Here is a 23723-nt window from a genome sequence, read left to right on the forward strand (position 1 = left end):
AATAATAATAAAACTATTTTATCATTATTTATATAAATTCTCTAATTTATTAAATATGATTAATTAATTAATCACATTTATTCTACATCGTGAGGGATACTTCTCAGCATATCACGACTATCCGGATAATATGAATTCACGGCTTAGAATACCAAGAACCTATTCAGTGAATAGTTACCGTACAATAAACTCCTTCTACCCTACAATGTCCCGATTAAATAAAAGGCATGGATCTCGTGTCAAGCCTATCAAATTTAATCACTTGCTTACCATTTACTATGCGTAGTTCTATGCAAATTAGAAACTCCTTTCTAATTTCATTTACTCTGGACAGAGATTCCTGAACTAGCATAAGTGGATCAGCCTTGAACATTCGCTTCCTTCACTGGAAGGGGTAGATCCATTATTGATCATACACTATCTTCGTGTACAAATTCCTATACCCAGAAGAGCCCTAATAATTGTCCCTGGAGACTAAGAACTAAACCAAAGCATAGTTCAGTGTACACAAGATGACTATGATGACCTCAAGTCTAAGGATACTTGTACAACTATCACTATGTGAACAACTGCTGACACGTGAGTGAACTCCATTAGTTGTTCAACTGTGCGAGTCATGTTCAGTGAACTTATTCTATAATAAGCACCTACATACTAGCTATAGTGTCTCCACACAAATGTCTATGAGAACAGACATCCTTCATAATAAAGCAAGCATAGTATGTACCGATCTTTGCGGATTATTAATTACCAGTTAGTAATCCTATGATCAGGAACTATTTAAGTTTAGAGTTATCATCTTTTTAGGTCTCACTATTATGATCTCATCATAATCCATAAAAAGCTTTACTCTAAACTATGGTATATCTTATTTAAACACTTAAATAGATAGAGCCCGTAATAAAAACAAAACAAGTCTTTATTAATATCAATGAAATCAAAACAGATTACATAAAAGTTATTCCTAAATCCTAATACATGATTGGACTTAGGACATATTCCTTTCAATCTCCCACTTGTACTAAAGCCAATCACTTTGGTATCTAATACCCATCTTGTCTTCATGACGATCAAAGTGACTTTCATAAAGTAGCTTTGTGAGTGGGTCTGCTATGTTGTTATGTGTGTCAACTCTAATTCAATACAATACAAGAAATGTTATCGCGCTCCCATTGACCCTTTTGTAGACACATGGTTCATCTACATTTTTGATAAAATCAAACTCTTTGATTGTCTCATCAAAATGAATGTTCCATTTACGAGAAGCTTGCTTTAAACCATATATGGTTCGCAGCAGCTTACACACTAGGTTTTCATTTCTCTTAGAAATAAAACCATCTGGCTAATTGCCAGATCTCATAGTTGTAGTAAGCAGCAATCGCAAGCAAAATCCGAACTGATTTTAACAGGGCTATAGGTAAAAGGCTTCATCAAAGTCAATCCATTGCCTTTGTTTGAATTCTTTTGCCACAAGCCTGGCCTTATAGGTCTCCACCTGGCCATCTTCTATAATCTATCTTTTGTATACCGTATACATATGTTATGGATAAAAAATTAAGGTTATTATTTGCTGTATTTATTACTAAGATTCGGGAGCTCAAGGCCTTTAATGGCTGCTCTCGTGTTTCATGGCTCGATCTGCCTTTACGAGATGCCTACGTATCTCTGTGAATTAGAGAATCAAGCCAAAAAACGTAGTTCTGATTTGTGGGGTGAGGCCCCTTATATAGATGTTGGGAGTCCTTGAATTGGAGTTGGTATAAGAGACTTGGTGGGCAAGTCTCATAATTAGAATGGTCTTTGGAGTCCTAGATAGTAGGAAACTGATTCCTTATCCTTTTAGGTCCCCTTGAGGCTAATCTCTAAGGATTTATATCCTTATCGGGACTCTTCTCAACATCTGATTTTTCCCTTATTAATTAATTACGAAATTAATTAATAATCAGGGCTTTTGGGCCTTTTTTATTCCATCAGGCCTGATCTCGTCTATCAGGCTTAACCTTTCTGGTCTGGGTATCATATATCTTTTTATTGGGCCTAGCAGCCCACAACTTGTACAATTAATGCAGTATTTAATTATACAATCATAATTTATTTATCCCTATCATTTGCCCCCCAACTTTTGGGAAACATTGATTAGGTTTCGCAGAAGTTAAGTCCATTCGTTCCCTTACAGGGTTTCGTTTTTCCGTAAAGTGTGGAGCGACCTACACATTTACAATGATTTTTTCCTTTTATTCAGGAATTATCTTAATTTCCAGGAATTTTTCCCTTATTTCTGGGATTTTTCCCTTATTTTCTGGGATTTTCCCTAATTTTCTGGGATTTTTCCCTAATTTTATGGGATTTTCCCTAATTTTCTGGGATTTTCCCTAATTTTCGGGATTTTTCCCTAATTTTTTGGGATTTTCCCTAATTTTCTGGGATTTTTCCCTAATTTTCTGGGATTTTCCCTAATTTTCTGGGATTTTCCCTAATTTCCGGGATTTTTCCCTAATTTTCTGGGATTTTCCCTAATTTTCTGGGATTTTTCCCTAATTTTCTGGAATTTTCCCTATTTTTCTGGAATTTTCCCTATTTTTCAGATTTCCAGCCCTTTTTCGACCAGGATCCTAGTCGAAATTTCGACCTGGATCCTAGTCGAAAATAGGGGTTAGCCTTGCCATCCTGGTCGAAGGAATTCGACTAGGATCCACGACCTGGAATTCGACCAGGATCCTAGTCAAAATTTCGACCTGGATCTAGGACCTGGAATTCGACCAGGATCCTAGTCGAAAATTCGACCTGGATCTAGGTCGAAAATTCCACCTTTTTTTTAGCTTCTTGTCATGAGCCTATCGACTAGGATTTCGACTAGGATTCTAGTCGATATTTCGACCTGAATCCTGTTCAAAAATTCTTTGGTTTTCTTGCTTCCTGGTCGAAGGATTTCGACTAGGATCCACAACCTGGAATTCGACCAGGATCCTAGTCGAACTTCGACCTGGGTTTTTATTCCTCATTTTTTGAAAGATGCTTGGTTTATTCGACCTCATTCCTGGTCGAAGCTTCGACCTCAATTCAGTCCCGTTATTCCAGCTATTTTCGGGTGTCTGCTCGAAAGATTTCAGGCAGGATTCACGACCTGGAATTCGACCTGGATTCTGGTCTTTTTTACCCGTTATTTTCGGGTGTCTGCTCGAAAGATTTCGGGCAGGATTCACGACCTGGATTTCGACCTGGTTCCTGGTCTTCCACTAGCCTTCTTTATTTAGTTTTAATTTAGGGTATTGTATTTTCCAAATCCTAATTGGATTTGGGCCTGGCCTTTTTTGTTGGGCCTTATTAAATTTTACTGAGCCTCTATTATTGGGCTTTTTCAAATCTTATTGGGCCTCTTTTATTGGGCCTTTTCAAATCTAATTGGGCCTTTTCAAATCTTATTGGGCCTTTTCAAATCTTATTGGGCCTCTTTTATTGATCTGGGCTTAATACACCCTGTTTAGAATGCTCTAGAATTCCTAGGAATATTCTGGAATATTCTTTTTTCTGGGCTTTTTCCTATGGGCTTTTGTTCTCAATGGGCTTTTCGTCCCTTCAACTTCCTTTTCCTCTTATATAAAGGAATGAGGAAAGGCTATTACTCCTCACTTTCTCATTTCTTAGTTTTCTTCTTTATCTTCCTGCTAAGATTCTCAGAGGAATAACAGCAAGTCGGAGCTCAAAGCCTTTTTCAGGAGCGCTTCTTCAGGTAAGATTCCTCCCTTTGCTTTTCGTGTCTATTTTTCCATTGTGTGCCATTTTAAGATAGCCTATTTACGTGCCCCTTACTTTTTTCAGATGGCTGACAAAAGAATGACTCGCTTGGCCAAGATGAACGTGGCTAGAAAGTCCAACAATTTTCCTATTCGATCGAGGTATACTTCCTTAATCGACATGATCAACACTCGAGGGGACGAGTACCCGTCTGATGCGCATCTGGACGTGCACGATCATATTAGTGCTTTACGGGATCCCAAGGAGCTGGAAAAGTTGAGCGGCTGCTTCAAAATCAAGGAGCCTTTTAAGCTGGTTCTTGCGGGTCCGGCCGACAGGGCCTGTCAGTGGAAGAAGGACGCGCTATGCGTCCATAGGGATACTCTAAGGGCAGGTATTAGACTCCCTTTTCATCCATTCATTCCTTTGCTACTGGCTGATGTGGGCATCAGCCCTTGCCAACTTCCCCCTAATTCCTGGAGGTTGATTTTGTGCTATCTGTCGCAATGCGCCAAGCACAACGTCCCCACATCTGTTGCTATCTTCAGGAAGATTTTTCAGTTCAAAAACAGCCCTGATAAAAGTCCGGGTTGGGTTTCTATCAACCAGCGCCCCACTATCCCCCATATCGTGAATGGGAAGTCCATCCCTGACAACAACTTGGGGTGGAAGAAAGATTTTTTGTTTGTTATTTGGGAAGGTGGAGATTGGGGCTCCCTGTTTCGATCATCCTTTGGGCTGGCCGTGGACGGGAGCCCAAATGACATAACTTTGTCTGAGGAGGAGGCTAGAGGTTTCAACCTCCTTACGCAAGACAACGGTACTTCCCATTCTTGGGACCTTATCCGAGAGACCGTCCTGGTAGAACGCGGCCTTTCACCCGTTGATAGGGATAAATAAGTCCTGATTTTATAATTAATGGGCTGCTAGGCCCAATAATAAGATGTATAATACTCAGACCAGAAAGGTTAAGCCTGATGGACCAGATCAGGCCTGATGGAATAAAAAAGGCCCAAAAGCTCTAATTATTAATTAATTTCGTAATTAATTAATAAGGGAAAAATCAGCTATTGGGAAGAGTCCCGATAAGGATATAAATCCTTATAGATTAGCCTCAAGGGGACCTAAAAGGATAAGGAATCAGCTTCCTACTTCCTAGGACTCCTAAGTCTATCCTAATTCAGAGGCTTGTCCACCAAGTCTCCTATACCAAGTCCAATTCAAGGACTTCCACATCTATATAAGGGGACTCACCCCACAAATCAGAACGACGTTTGTTGGCTTGATTCTCTAATTCACAGAGATACGTAGGCATCTCGTAAAGGCAGATCGAGCCACGAAACACGAGAGCAGCCATTAAAGGCCTTGAGCTCCCGAATCTTAGTAATAAATACAGCAATTATATATATTAGTTTTTAATCCATAACATTTGGCGCCGTCTGTGGGAAAGCAACAACAACCATGGCGAGAACACGGAGAACAATTGGAACTCTAGAGGAAGGAACACCATCAGAGACAACCCAGGTGATTTCATCAACCGTGGAGGTTCCTCCCCATTCAACTTATGCATCTACTTAGGGGGAAGCCCAGACAGGGGCAACTCAACCTCAGCCACAAGGGACAACTCCCCCGACTATTCAAGGTACGAATCCTCAAGTTCAACAAGTACATATACCTGTGAATTCTCGACCCGTCGGGTATGAATATTCAACTGTTGTTACTACTAACCCCCCTTATGGGATGCCCCTTCACCCTGAGGTTGGAGGAAGCGGATATGCTGGGCGAAGTGAAGCACGAGGGCGGTCGCCCCCCTATATACGAGGTTTGGATCCTATCCCTGAGGATCGGGAATTTTCTGGTCCATACACTGAGAGAGACTCCGAATCTTCGGATGATGAAGTGGCCCCGAGAAGGAGGCGTCCTGGAAAAGAGCCAATGGCCGATGGAAGGCAACGCCCCCAAAGCACCCCAGGGGCGAATCCCCAAGAAGTGCAGGAAAAAATCAGGGCTCATGAGGCTGAAATCCAAAGGCTGAGGCGTGACTTGGAGGCTCACCAAGCCACCAGAACCCACATACCTCCTAGGGGGAGAAATCCTCCTCCTATCATAGACCTGGATGGTCCAGTAAGAAGAAGGGCTGCTGTCCCAAGAACTGATCCAAGCAATCTTCTTCCCCTTGGAGATCCTGATGATCCAACTCCACCCTTCACAGAAGAGATAATGAATGCCCATATCTCAAGGAAATTCAAGATGCCCACTATCAAAGCCTATGATGGCACGGGAGACCCCGCTAATCATGTTAGGACATTCTCTAATGCACTGTTGCTGCAACCCGTGAATGATGCTATAAAGTGTCGGGCCTTCCCTCAAACCCTGTCAGGTATGGCTCAAAGATGGTACAGTCGCTTGCCCCCAAACTCTATTGGATCGTTCAGAGAGTTAAGTCAGGCTTTTATTAAGCAGTTCATCAGTGGAAAAGTCCATGAGAAAAGTTCAGCATCTCTTATGAGTATTGTGCAAGAAGCTAAGGAATCCTTGAGAGATTACCTGAATCGTTTTACAAAGGAGGCTTTAAAAGTCCCAGACCTTGATGATAAGGTAGCTATGATAGCACTGCAACAAGGAACTAGGGATGAGTTTTTCAAGATGTCCTTGGCCAAACGTCCCCCTGAAAATATGTTGCAGCTCCAAGAGAGGGCAGGGAAGTATATCAAGGTTGAAGAAAGCATGAGGAAGACCGTAGTAAGTAATGAGCCCACTGGAGGCAAGAAGCGGAAAACTGATCTGGAGTATATCGCTAAGGATAAGTATCCTAAAACCGAACAAAACCCTGATTCAACCCCCAAGAAGGGAGGACCTGGGCAAAAGTTCACCGAATACGCTAAGCTGAATGCTCCCAGAAGTCAGATTTTGATGGAGATTGAGAAAGACAGAGATATTCGCTGGCCTAAGCCCTTGAAGGCTGATCCCGCCAAGCTAGATAAGGGCAAGTATTGCAGGTTTCACAAAGATGTTGGCCATGACACCGATGAGTGTAGACAGTTGAAAGATGAAATTGAGTTTTTGATTCGAAAAGGAAGATTGAACAAGTATACTGGAGATGGAGGAGACAGAAATAATAATGGAAGGAAGAACTTTGAAGATCGTAGGAGGGACCAAGATGATCAGGGGCGGAATCCCCAACCTAGAGGACCAGTTATAAACACCATTTATGGAGGGCCGAGACCTCGAGGGCCTGTGATAAACACGATCTTTGGAGGTCCAACTGCTGCTGGATTGTCCAAAAATTCCAGAAAGGCATATACTAGAGAGGTTATGCATATTATTGGAGAAGCCCCGAAGAGGGCCAGGACAGAAGTAACATTGGCTTTTGATGATTCTGACCTAGAGGGTGTGAAGTTTCCCCATGACGACCCGCTGGTCATAACGCCGATAATAGGAAATAGCCCGGTTAAGAGGGTCCTTGTGGATAATGGTGCTTCTGTGGATATCTTGCTCCATGACACCTTTCTAAGGATGGGGTATAATGACTCCCAGTTAACACCAACCGACATGCCGATATATGGATTTGCTGGAGTAGAATGTCCTGTGGAAGGGATAATCAAGTTGCCAACCACCATAGGTACGGAGCCAAGGCAAGCAACGCAGATGCTGGATTTCGTAGTGGTAAAGGCTAGTTCAACTTATAATGCTATCATGGGGAGAACAGGGATACATGCCTTCAAGGCAGTCCCCTCTTCCTACCATTCAGTCATGAAGTTTCCCACCCGAAACGGGATTGGAGAAGAGAGGGGAGATCAAAAAATGGCTAGAAGCTGTTATGTGGCCTCTTTGAGGGCAGATGGAGTCGGGGGGCAGATTCTTCCTATTGAAGATATGGATGTTCGAGAAAATGATGAGAATAGAGGAAGGCCAGCAGAAGAATTGGTTTCGGTTCCTTTAGATCCCAAGAATCCTGAGAGGATGACTTTCATTGGAGCCACATTAGAGGAGCCCCTTAGAGGGAAGTTAGTGAAATTTTTGCAAGAAAATAGTGATGTGTTTGCATGGTCAGCAGCTGATATGCCAGGCATAGACCCGGAGTTAATTACTCACAAGCTAAACGTGGATCCAAGCCGGAAGACAGTAAAACAAAAGAAAAGAAATTTTGCCCCGGAAAGACAAGAGGCTATAAGGCAGGAAGTGGAAAAGCTCTTAGAAGCTGGTTTCATTGAGGAGATTCAATTTCCGGAGTGGTTAGCAAACCCTGTAATGGTGAAGAAGGCTAATGGAAAGTGGAGGATGTGTATAGACTTCACTGATCTGAATGATGCATGCCCCAAAGACTGTTTTCCGCTGCCTAGAATTGATACTTTGATTGATGCCACCGCTGGACATGAGATGCTGAGTTTCATGGATGGGTTTAGCGGATACAACCAGATCAAAATGCATAAGGATGACATTCCAAAGGTATCATTTATCACTGACTTTGGTGTTTATTGTTATCTTGTTATGGCGTTTGGTCTCAAGAATGCAGGAGCCACCTATCAAAGGTTGGTGAATAGAATTTTTAAGGATCTTATTGGTAAGACTATGGAAGTCTATGTTGATGACATGTTAGTCAAGAGTCTAGTAAAGACTGATCATATAGCCCATTTAAGGGAAGCTTTTGAGATCCTGAGGTACCACAAGATGATGTTGAATCCTACGAAGTGTGCTTTCGGAGTAGGATCTGGAAAATTCTTGGGACTGATGGTCTCAAAGAGGGGAATTGAGGCTAACCCGGATAAAATAAAGGCGATCATGGACATGGAACCACCAAAAACTGTTAAGGATGTTCAGAAGCTTACAGGAAGGGTTGTTGCGCTAGGACGATTCATCCCCACAGTCGGCGCCAAATGTTATGGATAAAAAACTAAGGTTATTATTTGCTGTATTTATTACTAAGATTCGGGAGCTCAAGGCCTTTAATGGCTGCTCTCGTGTTTCGTGGCTCGATCTGCCTTTACGAGATGCCTACGTATCTCTGTGAATTAGAGAATCAAGCCAAAAAACATAGTTCTGATTTGTGGGGTGAGGCCCCTTATATAGATGTTGGGAGTCCTTGAATTGGACTTGATATAGGAGACTTGGTGGGAAAGTCTCATAATTAGAATGGTCTTTGGAGTCCTAGATAGTAGGAAACTGATTCCTTATCCTTTTAGGTCCCCTTGAGGCTAATCTCTAAGGATTTATATCCTTATCGGGACTCTTCTCAACATCTGATTTTTCCCTTATTAATTAATTACGAAATTAATTAATAATCAGGGCTTTTGGGCCTTTTTTATTCCATCAGGCCTGATCTGGTCTATCAGGCTTAACCTTTCTGGTCTAGGTATCATATATCTTTTTATTGGGCCTAGCAGCCCACAGCTTATACAATTAATGCAGTATTTAATTATATAATCATAATTTATTTATCCCTATCAACATAGATTCCATTCTGGATTTCATGGCACTATGCCATTTCTCTGAGTCAACACTACTCATAGCCTCATTATAGTTCACAGGGTCGTCATATCAATGATCGACAACTCATTGTCATTCTCAATGACAAGGCCATATTACCTCTCAGGTTAGCGAGACACTCTCCCTGATCTATAAATGGGCTGTTCCACAAAAGGTTGTTCAGTCAGAACAGGTGTTTCCACCTGATCCATCGTAGTTTATGCTTCTTGAACTTCATCAAGTTCAATTTTGCTCCCACTATTTCCTTCAAGGATAAACTCCTTTTCCAAGAAGGTAGCATGTCTGGAGACAAACACCCGATGATCGGTGTAAAAGTAATACCCTAAAGTCTCTTTAGGATATCCCACAAAACTACATTTTACGGATCGATATTCCAGCTTATCTGGGTCAACTTACTTGACATAAGCTGGACATCCCCAAATCTTAACGTGTTTAAGACTCGGTTTCCTTTCTTTGCATATCTCATACGAAGTTTGAGGAACATATTTTGGAAGGCACCTTATTCAGTAAATATGCTGAGGTTTTCAATACATAACCCCATAGGAATACTGGAAGATTTGCATAGCTCATCATGGACCGAACTATGTCTAACAAAGTTCGATTTCTCCTTTCAGATACCAATCTGGAGGCGTCTACTGGGAGACTATACCATTTACTTTGAGATAATCAAGAAACTCTCCATTCAAGTATTCACCACCTCGATCTAATCGAAGAATTATAATACTATGTTTGGTTTGTTTCTCCACTTCATACTTATACTCTTTGAACTTTTCAAAGGCTTCAGACTTGTGTTTCATCAAACACAAATCTGAATCTAGATCTATCATCTATTAAAGTAATGAAGTATGAAAATCCACCCATGGCTTGCTTAGACATTGGTCCACATACAACTGTGTGTACCATTCCTAGCAAATCTGCAGCCCTCTCTCCATGTCCACTAAATGGAGACTGCAGTGCCACTATAAAGTGAGATTTTCATCATCCCTTTTCTTTTATTAGTTTGTTCAATCTGAAGTAAATTATGTCACATATATACAGACCATTATTTAAAGTACCACGTCCATAAAGAATATTATCTCTAAGAATAGAACATTCATTATTCTCAATAATAAATGAAAAATCCACCCAAGTCTAACATGGGAATAATATTCCTCACAATCGAGGGAACAAAATAACAATTATTTAAAACAATAGTCTTGCCCGTAGGCATATGAAAATCAAATGATTCTACATCTTCAGCAGCAACTCTTGCTCCATTTCCCTCGGTAGAATCACCTCCTCTTCCTCAAGAGTCCTACTTCTCCTTGGTCCCTGCAACAAATTGCAGATTTGAGAACCACATGCGGTATCAAATACCCAAGTAGAAATTTGATTTAATGACATATTCACTTCTATCATGAACATACCTGAATCAGAAGCGGTAGTCTCACTACCCTTCTTCTTCTTCAATTCTGCAAGGTAAACCTTGCAGTTCCTCTTCCAGTGGCCCACCTTGTTACAGTGAAAGCAAACAACTTTGCTCTTGGGGTCTTCAGCTTTTGGTGGGACCGACGTTTTCTCACCTACTTTCTTCTTCTTGGAAGAGTTCCTCTTCCTTTTCTTAGGATTGGAACCTTCACCAATTAGAAGAACATAACTCTTCTTAGGGGGAAAATTCGATTCCGCAGTCTTCAACATGTTGTGGAGTTCAGGCAGGCTGACATCCAACTTATTCATGTGAAAGTTCACAACAAACTGCGAGAACGAACTCGGAAGCGATTGCAAGACCAAGTCTTGGCTCAGCTCCCCATCCATGGCAAAACCAAGTTGTCCAAGACGTTCAATCAAATTGATCATCTTAAGTACATGGTCATTCACAGATGATCCCTCAGACATCCTACAACCGAACAGCTCCTTCGAAATCTCATATCGAGCTGTCCTCCCCGCCACATCATACAACTCTTGTAGATGCATGAGGATAGTGTGAGCATCCATATGCTCATGTTGCTTCTGTAGCTCAATGTTCATGGAAGCTAGCATGATGCATTGAGCAACATTTGCATCATCTATCCACTTACGATACACAACGTGTTCATCATTATGTGCATCACTAGCAGGTTCAGTAGGCTTAGGTGAGTCAATCACGTATTCCAGCTTCTCAATCCTGAGAACAATTCTCAAGTTTCGAAGCCAGTCAGCATAATTAGGACCAGTCAATTTGTGAGCATCCAGTATGCTCCTGAGTGATAGTGCAGAAGACATAATGTATATTGTAAATCTGTAAATGATAAACACATAACAACACTTAGCAAATATTCGATTTCATTTTAAAACACTATATGAATCGGGTCTTTATTCATAAGTGGCTCCCACTAGTTTATCTAATTTATTCAACCCTCTACGTGAAAAATTAAGCATTCATAATGCTAGTGGGAATAGGGATCCTACATTCCATTACACAACCCCGGCTGTAGCACGAACCGCCATGCAATGTTCAATAGGCAGACAACTCTTGTCAATTATATCTTATGTTATTCCCTAATCAAACTTTAACCTCTTGAATAATTGAGTCTCGGCTGTGGCACGACAAACTCAATATTCTAAGTCAAGTCTAACCCAACATTCCGTACAGTTGAATTAGTCCCCAAAGGCCCACGGCTGTAGCACATACCGACCTTTAGATTCTTATTCAATGTACACATCTCTATGTAATAGACAAGTATTTCTTATTTCGAAATCAAAGCCCTCGGCTGTAGCACGAACCGACAATGATTCAAAAATAAGAACTACTTTTCTATCATGTTGGAAGGCTATGACCGACACAAGCACGTTGTATCATTGGCCAATTACTACTTGATATTATTTAATTTTAGAGGGATTATATTACATTACAATCATAATCATATTATAAAGAGATTCTTCCTTTTAAATTAAATATTTCAAATCAATAATCAATAATCAGACGATTCCCAGATCGGGTGGAGCATTGTCAAGAGGCGTCACTTAATAACCATTTTCTTACAGATAGAAATCTGTTGTTGACAGAATCATCCTTTCTCTCATATCGAAAATTCATATTCAATTATGTGTTTCACAAACACAAGAATCTCATGATTGTATTCATAATATTGTTATTAAGGTTATGAAACAATTTCACTATACTAGGTTGTCTAACAAACGCCTTATGTTCATTTAAGTTCACCTAAATCTATCATCACATGATAAACTAAGCATATATCACATATATAAACATGAATAAACATCAAGGTAGGCATGTTACAACGTCTAGCATATTAGTCTAAGCATTATACATCTCTATGTATCACGTGAAGCATTTAAAAGCAATTAAAAATAGTCAAAAACAGCTTTAAAACACTTCATGGAAATATAAATAGTTCAAAACTTTTATATAAACTAAAATTGATCACTCCATTAGATCCGTCTCAGAAAAACGAATCCAACGGTTTATTGCACGCCTAAAACGGAGTTACGAAACTCCCAGAAAATCAATTTTAAAATTAACAGACGGGCTGTAACGCATTTCAGGAACGCGTTACAAGCCCTGTAACGCATTCCGGTGATGCGTTACAGCCTTTTAAGCCATTTAAAAGGTGTAACGCATTCCGTGAATGCGTCACAGGGGTGTAACGCATTCCCGGAATGCGCGACACCCTAATTTTTTATTTATTTTTTGTTTTTCTGCAGCAGCAGCGTCTTTTTCTTTCTCGGAAACCGTGCCGCCGTATTGTGCTGTCAACTCTGTCCTTTTCTTTGTCCGTGCAGCAGCATCAGCAGATGCAGTAGATGTATATACAAATATATATATATATATATACTATATATACATATATTTACTTATTTAATTACGAATTTTAATTATAAGAACTTCAAAAATTCATAATAAAAAATCTATACATCCTAAAATTATGAAAAAAATACCCAGACGATCTAGAACACTTGTAGAACCCAGATCAACATTCAAAATTATTCTGAGAAACGATTTCTCATCAGACAAAATTAATCCATAATATAACTTGTAAAAATCATAATTAATTCATACAAGCACATAAAATTCTGAAATTTTTACCAAAGATCTATATGCATACAACCTATGATCTGATACCATTGTTGGATTTTTAACGCAGCGGGACGTGAAAAAACACTTTTACACATATAAAATCCAAATAAAAGCATATAAATCGTGAATAAAAATTCGAGGGATCGAATCTAACCTTTAAAAATAATTCGGAGACAACGATCAGAGATCCTTAGCAGTTGCTCCTCAAGTGTGAACCACTCCACCGGTATCCACCAAGAAAACGACTTTTAGGAGGAGGAGGAGGTGGAGAGAATTTGGTTTTCTAAAACTTTTGGGTTTTTGGGTTAGAATAAAAATAGGGTCTATAATAGTGTATTTATAGGCAAAATTTTCAGCTGAAATTTTCCCATAAATATTATTATTATTATCCCATTTATTATTCTCATTAATAATTAAAACACCTTTTAATTATTAATCCTTTTTCTAAACACTTTAGAAATAATTCTCTCTCTTGATTTAATTTCCAAAAATTAAATCCTTAATTAATAATATTAAGAACTTTTCTTAATTAATTTATAATCAATTAAATCTCATTAAATCAATTATTAAATTTGCCAATTAATTATTTATTTCACAAATAAATAATTATTAGCCATTATTAATTAATTCCTCCACCATAAAATCATTCTCTTTTTATGGTGTGACCCTGTAGGTTCAATATTAACCCGGTAGTAGAAATAAATAATAATAAAACTATTTTATCATTATTTATATAAATTCTCTCATTTATTAAATATGATTAATTAATTAATCACATTTATTCTACATCGTGAGGGATACTTCTCAGCATATCGCGACTATCCGGATAATATGAATTCACTGCTTAGAATACCAAGAACCTATTCAGTGAATAGTTACCGTACAATAAACTCCTTCTACCCTATAATGTCCCGATTAAATACAAGGCATGGATCTCGCGTCAAGCCTATCAAATTTAATCACTTGCTTACCATTTACTATGCGTAGTTCTATGCAAATTAGAAACTCCTTTCTAATTTCATTTACTCTGGCCAGAGATTCCTGAACTAGCATAAGTGGATCAGCCTTGAACATTCGCTTCCTTCACTGGAAGGGGTAGATCCTTTATTGATCATACACTATCTTCGTGTACAAATTCCTATACCCAGAAGAGCCCTAATAATTGTCCCTGGAGACTAAGAACTAAACCAAAGCATAGTTCAGTGTACACAAGATGACTATGATGACCTCAAATCTAAGGATACTTGTACAACTATCACTATGTGAACAACTGCTGACACGTGAGTGAACTCCATCAGTTGTTCAGCTGTGCGAGTCATGTTCAGTGAACTTATTCTATAATAAGCACCTACATACTAGCTATAGTGTCACCACACAAATGTCTATGAGAACAGACATCCTTCATAATGAAGCAAGCATCGTATGTACCGATCTTTGCTGATTATTAATTACCAGTTAGTAATCCTATGATCAGGAACTATTTAAGTTTAGAGTTATCATCTTTTTAGGTCTCACTATTATGATCTCATCATAATCCATAAAAAGCTTTACTCTAAACTATGGTATATCTTATTTAAACACTTAAATAGATAGAGCCCGTAATAAAAACAAAACAAGTCTTTATTAAAATCAATGAAATCAAAACAGATTACATAAAAGTAATTCCTAAATCCTAATACATGATTGGACTTAGGACATATTCCTTTCATCTATCTCATATCCCTTTCTTGCGCAAAGAGCTTATTCGAGCACAGCGGAGTAATGGAAAAGAATAGCCACTTCCTTATCTATGCTATTTATTTAGTTTCCTCCCCTCTTCTCTGTTGAGTTCATCTCGTAAAGTGGGCTATAGTTCAATAGTATGGGCATTTATCCTTATAATTTATAAGAGGGAGGGCGTATTAAAGCCATCACATAGGGACTACCGTAGTTGCTCCCACAAGGATTGATAAGTTGCATCAATCTGGCCTTCTGCGAAGATAAAAGGAAGAATCTATTTCTTTCAAATATTCTCTTTATTTCCAACTCAAGCTCGGTCATTGGCTATTCTCCTCCTTTAATTGCACAAGCTCAAATGCTTGCATGAAGGTGGTAGGCCTAAGCAGCAGTACTCCTCCTTAACTCTCGTCCTTCAGGCCGACAATTTAAAACTCAACCAAAAAGTCTTCGGGTAGACTTGGGATTTTATTAGAGAACGTTCAAACTTTGTTTGGAAGTCAGGAAATGGTTTACGTTTGTCATAGCCAATCCTGTTGGTGCTTTGAACTGAAGGATGAACGAATTGTCTCATCTTTGGCTGACTCTCGTTTAGAGGAAATTTGACCCCTACCCACTTCTTTAGGCTCCGCACCTTTACTTTCACTTTATTCACTATAATGGGCTCTACTTTGCAAATGAGATTCATGAAAGCCCGTTGCGATTACCTTTCGAGGAAAGGCGGGGCACACATCGCTTTCTTCTTCAATCTCTCATCTGGATAGAGGCCTATCCCTTGCCAGGACTGAACAATTTTCTTCTTTTTAGGGGTTAGGGGCAGTCAATAGAGAGTCAGCAAAATGCACAGGTAGGCCCTTTTGACCCTTCAATTCTTTAGGAGGAAAGCGAGTTAGCTGGTACGGGCGGACCCAGAGGAGGGTTCACCACCAAGGATCGGAAAAGATAAAAAGAGTACGAATCCGTTGGGTTAGTTTCTTGATCCCGTACCGCAAGCTTCTTCAGGCGATGAGGCAAGATCAAATTGTCCGGTGTCACTCTATAAAATGAGCATCGGCAAAGAGTGGAGGCTGGCTGGTATTTCAAGCTGCCTTTTTTTTAGCCTTTCCTTGCAATGAACCGAAATGTGTGAGTAAGGGCTCGGTCTTAAGGTTCAAAGTCACTAGTCAGTCCAACTGCACGAGTGAAAGGCGAAAGTCAAGATTACGTGCAACCAGGTGTAATGTGTCAAAGGCCACCGAGTCGTTGGAAAGGGGAATAGGTTATTTTGCGCATCCAACAGCAGAGAAGGGTTGAGTTGCGTAATAGCAGATTCGTAGGTAAATAAATCATTGGATTTGAAATTTCCTTAGACGGATAGGAATTGAGACTTTCAATGGTCCGCTCTTCTCTCCTCGTGATCGAAGCTGACCCTAGAAGTGGGGTATTCCTTCTTAAGAGGACAATAAACCTCCTGATCTTGCTAGCCGAGGGCTTAGTCTTTCAAGATTGAATCTTTCCCTTTCCGGTCCCAGGGAATCACTCTTATAGCAGGAGGTTGACTATGTCCCCAATTTCTCTTTATTAATAAACTCGGTTGTTCGAATTCTAAGAAATAGATTGTACCCTAAGCGCTGATCCCAAAGAAAGCAGTTAGCTCTTCCTGGCATCCATGCATAACGAATTAGTAAGTAGGGTCTTCTCTCAGCACGCCATTCCTACGCCTATGGCTAATAGAATAGAGTCATAATTGCTTTGATGGTTGAAGCCGACTAGGCCCTAGCGTCACTATAGCCTACATTATTTTATTCCCCCTTCTTGCCTCTCTATGATTGAGCAGCTTTGCAAGCTCCCTCTCGATTGCAAACTCGTGATTCCAAGAAAGAAAGCAGATGTTCAGTCGCTAAGTGAGTATTGTGTTATAGTCTATGTTCTCGTTAATGTTTTAGCTGAGTTCTACGCTCTTTTGATGGTAGCCTATCTCAGAGAGCCCTATCTCGACTTGTGGAAGGAGGTGACTATTGTTACAAGTACTTACATTCTGATCCCTGATCTATAGTTATGGCTTTGTTCAATTTATTATGGCATTTGAACAAAAGTCTCCCCGAAGCAGAACTTATAAGTTGAGGTGATCTGGTGCGTGCAATCAATTCCGTTCTTATTACAACCTACTCCTGTTTTTATTCATTACTTGCTTTTAGTAAAGGGATAGCACCTCACGTCGAAGAAAGAAAGCATCGAGGAGTTGAGGTGATCATAATTTCAGTTGCAATGAAAACAATGAAAATGAATTTACTTCTAATATCGTATGGAGGATGTTCTATAAGAAATTATTCGTCTTTCAGAGTGAAGTCGGATTGTGAATTGAGGAAGCAGCGCCTAGCTGTAATGAACCTAAATGGTTCAGCTCGGGTCGGTAACCGTATGCCTAAGATTCTATCTGACTCCACTTTTAATTCTTGACGATATCGAACTGGAACAACCTATTCTTCCTGAAGACCTTGATTCAAGGTCAAAGGATTTCCCGCCGCTACCATATAGTATTTATCTTTACCTGGTGATAAATAAAGCATCCGTGCCCCTTTTGATCCTCAGAAATCTCATAAAATGGGCTTTCTAGAGATCCCCAACGACCAATCTTTGCATGAATTGCTAAGGATGCTATCAATTCATTGAATTGACTTTCCAGCATTTCCATTTTTTATTCCCAACCATTTTTTGGTTGTATTATAGATTCGCCAATGAGTCGCTCCCTTTGCTCGGTCCAAAAAGGATTCAGATCCAATTCCGACATACGTTTTGAATTCTTCCTATTTTTACAGCAACAACAATTCATTGTTGTATGCTTTCTGGGGGGAATACATCATCATATTGCCGAAATAAGTGAAAAAGTCTTTTATTGTTCGGGGGATGGTCCCTCGTTCCACAGGCGCCGCATGGAGGGGAAAACGAATGGCTCAGGAATCGGCCGGTTCCGAGTAGACTCGTGGAGCTGCGGTTTGGATTCTCGTAGAATAAGAGGAGCTGTATGAGGAAATGACTTCACTTAAAAGACAAATGCCGCCGCTGCGAGGTGAGGGAGTAACTTGTCCGGTCTTGCGGTGCACTCATTCCTGTTACGAGAATGAAATGGCGCCCCCGAGACCAAGACTCCTTACAACTCGCACCAATAGCGGCACTGAGCGGTCGGAGATTTATTGAAAAGGTAGCCCCCCTAGTCTCCTACCTACTCGCTCGTGTTCGTAGCTCGATCGGAGGTCAAGACTTTTGTCCGGCGGAAAAACAGGCGTCGTCCGTATCAAGTGATACGTTAATTGCTCAGTAATGCTTCGCCACTACCGTAGCTGGCGAAAATAGCGTAATGGTAGAGCATAGCCTTTCCAAGGCTGAGGTTGAGGGTTCAAGTCCCTTCTTCCGCTCCCGGCTTTGAGTACGCGGTTGTCATCGCCCAAAGAAGTCAATTATAAGCCATTGTTTGACCAATCGCGTATTCTCAACCAAGAAGAATAAGACATGAATGTGCTGTAGAACGAGTTCTCTCTCTAAACTCCTTTCCACAACAGTAGCTGAAAGCGAGGTCTACTCTGTTAAGGAGGCTACTTGAGCAACTTTAGCTACAGGAACACAAGTTACGAGCTCATTAGCTCCCTTGGCTGCATTTGCTACTTTCACTTCTTATTTACCAGGAAAGCCATAAACTACAATCGGCAAGGATGAGCTTTCTCCTCCTGTCTTGTCCGTAAAGCCTGTTACTAAAACGGGACACCGTTACCTTTCTCCGGCTACAGGAACACCGACGCATTAGCTACAAATAGGAACAACTACAGATGAATGCCCAGAATCTGCTGCTTGAGAACCGGAAGTGACATAGAACTGGAATGCCCAGGATCTTTTTTCTTTCCTCTTTCGGATAGGTCTACGGGGGGAGGAAAGGACAATTGCTATTTCATCTGGTGCTTTCTTTATCTTTACAAGAAGGTTTGATGGAGGAATGAGAGATGGGGTACTGGGACTGGAGCTAGTGGTTAACTATTCATATTCATCTTTTTCTCCCTTGACGGGAGTGAGTGCAAAGAGAAGGAGGCGGAGTAGGAATAGGAATTCGGAATATACTTTTTGAAAGAACGATGTAACCGACAGCTATTGAATAATCCTTCCCTTCTACCTTGACTGGTGATGTGGAATAACCGGTGTGCAGATGAATTAATTACCGAAAAACTTTCAATCTCATAAGAGAATAAAGAAAGTAGCCTAGCAGCCCTGATACACTGAAACCTCTTATTCCGGCTAACTTACTGCCGGAGTCATAAATTGCATAAGAGAAGAGATGCCATATTTTTTATTAAAAAAGAGCTCTTCCGAATGATAAAGAAAAAGGGTGCTTAGGTTCGTTGGAAAACCCAACGTTTGTACATCCTTCTCCCATGCTTTCCGTTGGTCAAAAACCAATAAAAGTTCTCTAGACTTCTTCACTACTCGTACATGAAGGACTCACTTTCTGTCTGGAGGGAATACTTTGTTCGAAAGAAAGATGCCTCAACTGGATAAATTTACTTATTTCACACAATTCTTCTGGTCATGCCTTTTCCTTTTTACTTTCTATATTGCCATATGCAATGATGGAGATGGACTACTTGGGATCAACAGAATTCTAAAACTGCGGAACCAACTGGTTTCACACCAGGAGAACAACATCCAGAGCAAGGACCCCAATAGTTTGGAAGATATCTTGAGAAAAGGTTTTAACACTGGGGTATCCTATATGTACTCCAGTTTATTCGAAGTATCCTAATGGTGTAACTTCGCCTACTTAGTGGAAAAAAATTTAGAAAAAGCAAGCTGCTCTTTAAGAAGATTCTCTCTTTTTTCAGAGAAATAAATGGCTCACAAGGAATGGAAAGAAACATATTCTATTTGATCTCGAAGTCCTCATATAGCACTTCTTCCAATCCTGGATGGGGGATCACTTGTAGGAATGACATCACGCTAATCCATGTTCCACACGGCCAAAAAAGCTTCGGTTTTTAATCACATTATTTTATTACTTGAAAGAACTACATAGGTTATGATTCTTCGAAATAAGAGGATATGTAGGTAGTTCGGTGTTTCTAGCCGGATGCGACCCCTCACAAATACAGTATTGTCTCAGGTGAAGCGCCTCTTAGAGTATATAATCTTGAGGCGAGAGGTGTAAGCATTGCGAGATATTCAGCCATCTCATATTAAAAAAAGAAAAGCTTATGGGATCGTAGTCTCTTCCATGTCTTAGGGCTTATGCCCAAGCACGATGAATAGAGGCATTCTCTGAGTGGACGCGGTGTAATGACAAAACAAAAGAAAAATTTACAAAAATAACGTGTCATGTTAGAAGGAATGAAATTAATTGGAGCTGGTGCAGCAACAATTGCTTTAGCTGGAGCAGCCCTTGGTATTGGAAACGTTTTTAGTTCTTTATCTTTAATTGAGTCTGTGGCGATAAATCCGTCATTGGCAAAACAACTCTTTGGCTATTCAATCTTAAGAGTCCCTCTCGCATTAGCCCCCTTCTTAGTACTCCTTGAACTAATCTCTTATTGTTTTCGAGCATTAAGCTTGGGAATCCGATTATTTGCTAATATGATGGCCAGTCATAGCCTTGTTCTCGCTTGGGACGGTAAACTCTATATGTTGCCGGACCTAAATCTCCCCCCTGAGCCCGAAGTGGAGCAGATTGAAGAACCGAATGCGCAAGAGGAACCTGGGACGACCCTCACGCATCCCGTTTGATGTATTCTGTGAACTTAACCGTCTATGGGGCACAATTTTGAACGAGCGCGAAGAGATTCGCTGGGCCAAGCAAGAGATGGCACGAAACGTCAAAAAATCGCGTCAGGCCTATAAGGATCAAATCGAGTTTGTTCAGGAACGTATTCATATTCTTAAAGGCGAAGATGACAAATAGTAGGGTACTCGACCGGAGGTCGATGAAATAGAATTGAATAAAAGCAAGCCTTGTTATGCTGAATAATGTTAAGCTAGGAACCCTCCTTAATGCCATTTCTTCCCATCGCATCCGTCTTCAAGACGATCTAGTCACAGGTTTTCACTTCTCAGTGAGTGAAAGATTTGTCCCCGGGTCCACGTTGAAAGCTTCTATAGTAGAACTCATTCGAGAGGGCTTGGTAGTCTTAAGCTTAAGAAAGGTGTGAGTTTAGAAGAGCTTTCTTTTCCAAAGAAAGAATCTTTCCCATATCTTTCTTGTCTTGGTTGGACAAATCCAACTTCCCACAAGTCTTTCTTCAAAGAGCAAGAGGCGGGATAGAAAATGCAAAGTCTGAATGATACACAGCCCACTTGAGCAATTTGCCATTATTCCGCTCATTCCTATGAAGATAGGGAATATTTACTTCTCATTCACAAATCCATCTTTGTCTATCTTTCTAACTCTCGGTTTGGTCCTAGTTCTTATAGTTGAACTATTTTCCCCTCTTTTTATGGAGATAAATTCTGTGGCGGTAAATTTCTCATCATGTTCTAATAATGGAAGTGGGACGAATCGACTCAAGGTACCTGAATTCAAAGAACAGATTCAGGACTTTATTATCGATGAAACCCAAGACTACCTCATGTGATTTAAAGGGGATATTGAAAATAAGTTTATCGACGCTTCGCACCATGTTCAGGACGTACCTTTTCTTGCTCAGTTAATAGCAGGGGTCGAACAGGATGTAGGTTTAAGCTAAAATGAATTAACTGTAAAGGACTTAGACATAATTTGGAAGACAGTGCATGGTGAGAATGGATACCATGGACGGCAATGTGGTGTATGACAATCTGAGAGCCTTAATCAAGGTGGATAGCAAGCGTGGCCCCGGTAGGTAGCTTTTGCTATCTTCTTCTCTGTTTGGAAAGATAGCTTTTTTAGGGAGTAACTAACATTTCTTCCTTCTTTTCTTCTGAATCCTTTTCCCATACTTTCACTAGTGATTTCTTAGTTTGACTCACAACTGAAGATTTTATAGCACTCCTGCTATGATGAAAGTTTAATTTTTGATGGCAATTGAAATACAAACTATATAAACAATTACGAGCGCCCTTTTTGTGATCAAGGATGAACCAAATTCGATGCATAAGGGACTCTAGGAAATTGGTTCTTCAACCAAGATTACTTAGTGGATTCGGGCCTAACTACCCGGTTTCGGGTATGCAATCATGAGCGTTTCATTCAATTTTAGCACTTCATCTTGATCCACTTGCATCTAGGAATAGCTAAAAAATATACTTCGGAAAAGGACGAGATAAGGGCGCTTCTTCCTAAAAAGAGAGGATTAGAGCCCACTATATCGCTATCAAAGAACACGCGTTCTGCCATTCCTACCAGCATTCGAGGATGCTTGGATCTCATCCAGTTAGGGGAAGTCGTTCCGCACTCCTTGGTTTTCAACTTCTTGCGATACTTGGATTTTAGATTGGTACAGTAATAGAGTGGGCCCGGTGTGATGATACCTAATATTGCCTTTTTTAAAAATATCAGAATCGCCTTCTATCACTTCCTTCATTGCTCGATCGGCAAGCTTACCTTAGTGCAGCGCTCTGCGCACTTGAGCATTTTGTACTAGAAGTTGAACTGACTATGACCCGAGCTAGTTTATAGAATCCATTCCCGCCCCGTGTGATTAGCTGCATAATCGATTATTGCATGCTTAAGGATGGGCCTTACTTATCTTATCTGCTGGACCTGATCGATCAGAACTTTAAGATGCTTATTCTCTTGAGGTATATCTTATAGAAGAAATCCTTCTAGGCCAACTACTCTCATCTCAGCGGATCTGATGATTCTAGGGAAAATAATTGAAATAAGGTATTCACTTCGTTCAGTTATTAAATCCAGGCTAATAATTCCTGACTCTCCCTATCCCTTAAACTACAAGCTTTGAAGCCCTACCATTATAAAAGTAAAATAACTTTTACAAAGCGAAGGGACATTGCTTACAACTCAAAAGGACGGGATGTTAATTTAGGTTGATGCGTTTGAAAGGTCTCAGATGCCTAGGCATATATCCATGGGACAGCTTTCATCTAATACCTTTGTTCAGGCCAGACTCTTGACTTGTTTGGGGTTGTAACCTTTCTCCCAAGGGCTTAAGTGAAAGATCACTCCCAAGATAAGGCCTATATGGGCTCGCCGGAGGAGTCTAAGGATCATTTTCGTAGGGAGAATTTCACTATGAACTCCTCGGACAATCCTAAGTAAGGAGCAAATGAACTGAACCTTTCAAACTTGGCTTTCTCGCTGGCTTCCTATGACTACCACCAATCGGTGGCATTCTATCCTATTTCTAGGTTACGTAGTATCTCGACTGTAAGTTCACATCCTACGTTCTAAATAGAATCATATACAGTCAAATCTATTGCGAGCATGTGTTATGGATAAAAACTAAGGTATATTAATTGTTGTGTTTATTGCAAAGGTTTGGGAGCTCAAGGCCTTTAATGGCTGCTCTCGTGTTTCGTAGCTTAACTCTGCCTTTACGAAATGCCTATGCATCTCTGTGAATTAGAGAATCAAGCTAAAAAACATAGTTCTTGGTGACACTTGCCCTCGGGGCTATGGCGGCGAGGGCTCACCAAGGACATAGTGACTTTCAAGTCCTCCAAGGACTAAGTCTAAAACGTAGTTCTGATTGGTGGGGGTGAGACCCCTTAAATAGATGTTGGGAGTCCTTGAATTGAACTTGGGTTAGGAGACTTGATGGGCAAGTCTCAGAATTAG

The 23723-nt window shown here is 40.3% G+C and overlaps 1 protein-coding gene across 1 annotated transcript; it reads left to right on the forward strand.

Annotated features, from left to right (window-relative positions):
- Positions 1 to 20332: 20332 nt before the first annotated feature.
- LOC141680133 (ATP synthase subunit 9, mitochondrial-like) lies at positions 20333 to 20737 on the forward strand. The gene has a single exon (XM_074486439.1). The coding sequence runs from the start codon at positions 20333 to 20335 to the stop codon at positions 20735 to 20737; it is 405 nt and encodes a 134-aa protein (XP_074342540.1).
- Positions 20738 to 23723: the final 2986 nt, after the last annotated feature.

Source organism: Apium graveolens, chromosome 8 (genome assembly GCF_009905375.1).
Source record: "Apium graveolens cultivar Ventura chromosome 8, ASM990537v1, whole genome shotgun sequence".
NCBI classification, from domain to species: domain Eukaryota; kingdom Viridiplantae; phylum Streptophyta; class Magnoliopsida; order Apiales; family Apiaceae; genus Apium; species Apium graveolens.

What these genes read in the sequence shown, in the direction of transcription:
- LOC141680133 (XM_074486439.1), top strand. Translation starts at nt 20,333, where the DNA reads ATGTTAGAAGGAATGAAATTAATTGGAGCTGGTGCAGCAACAATTGCT.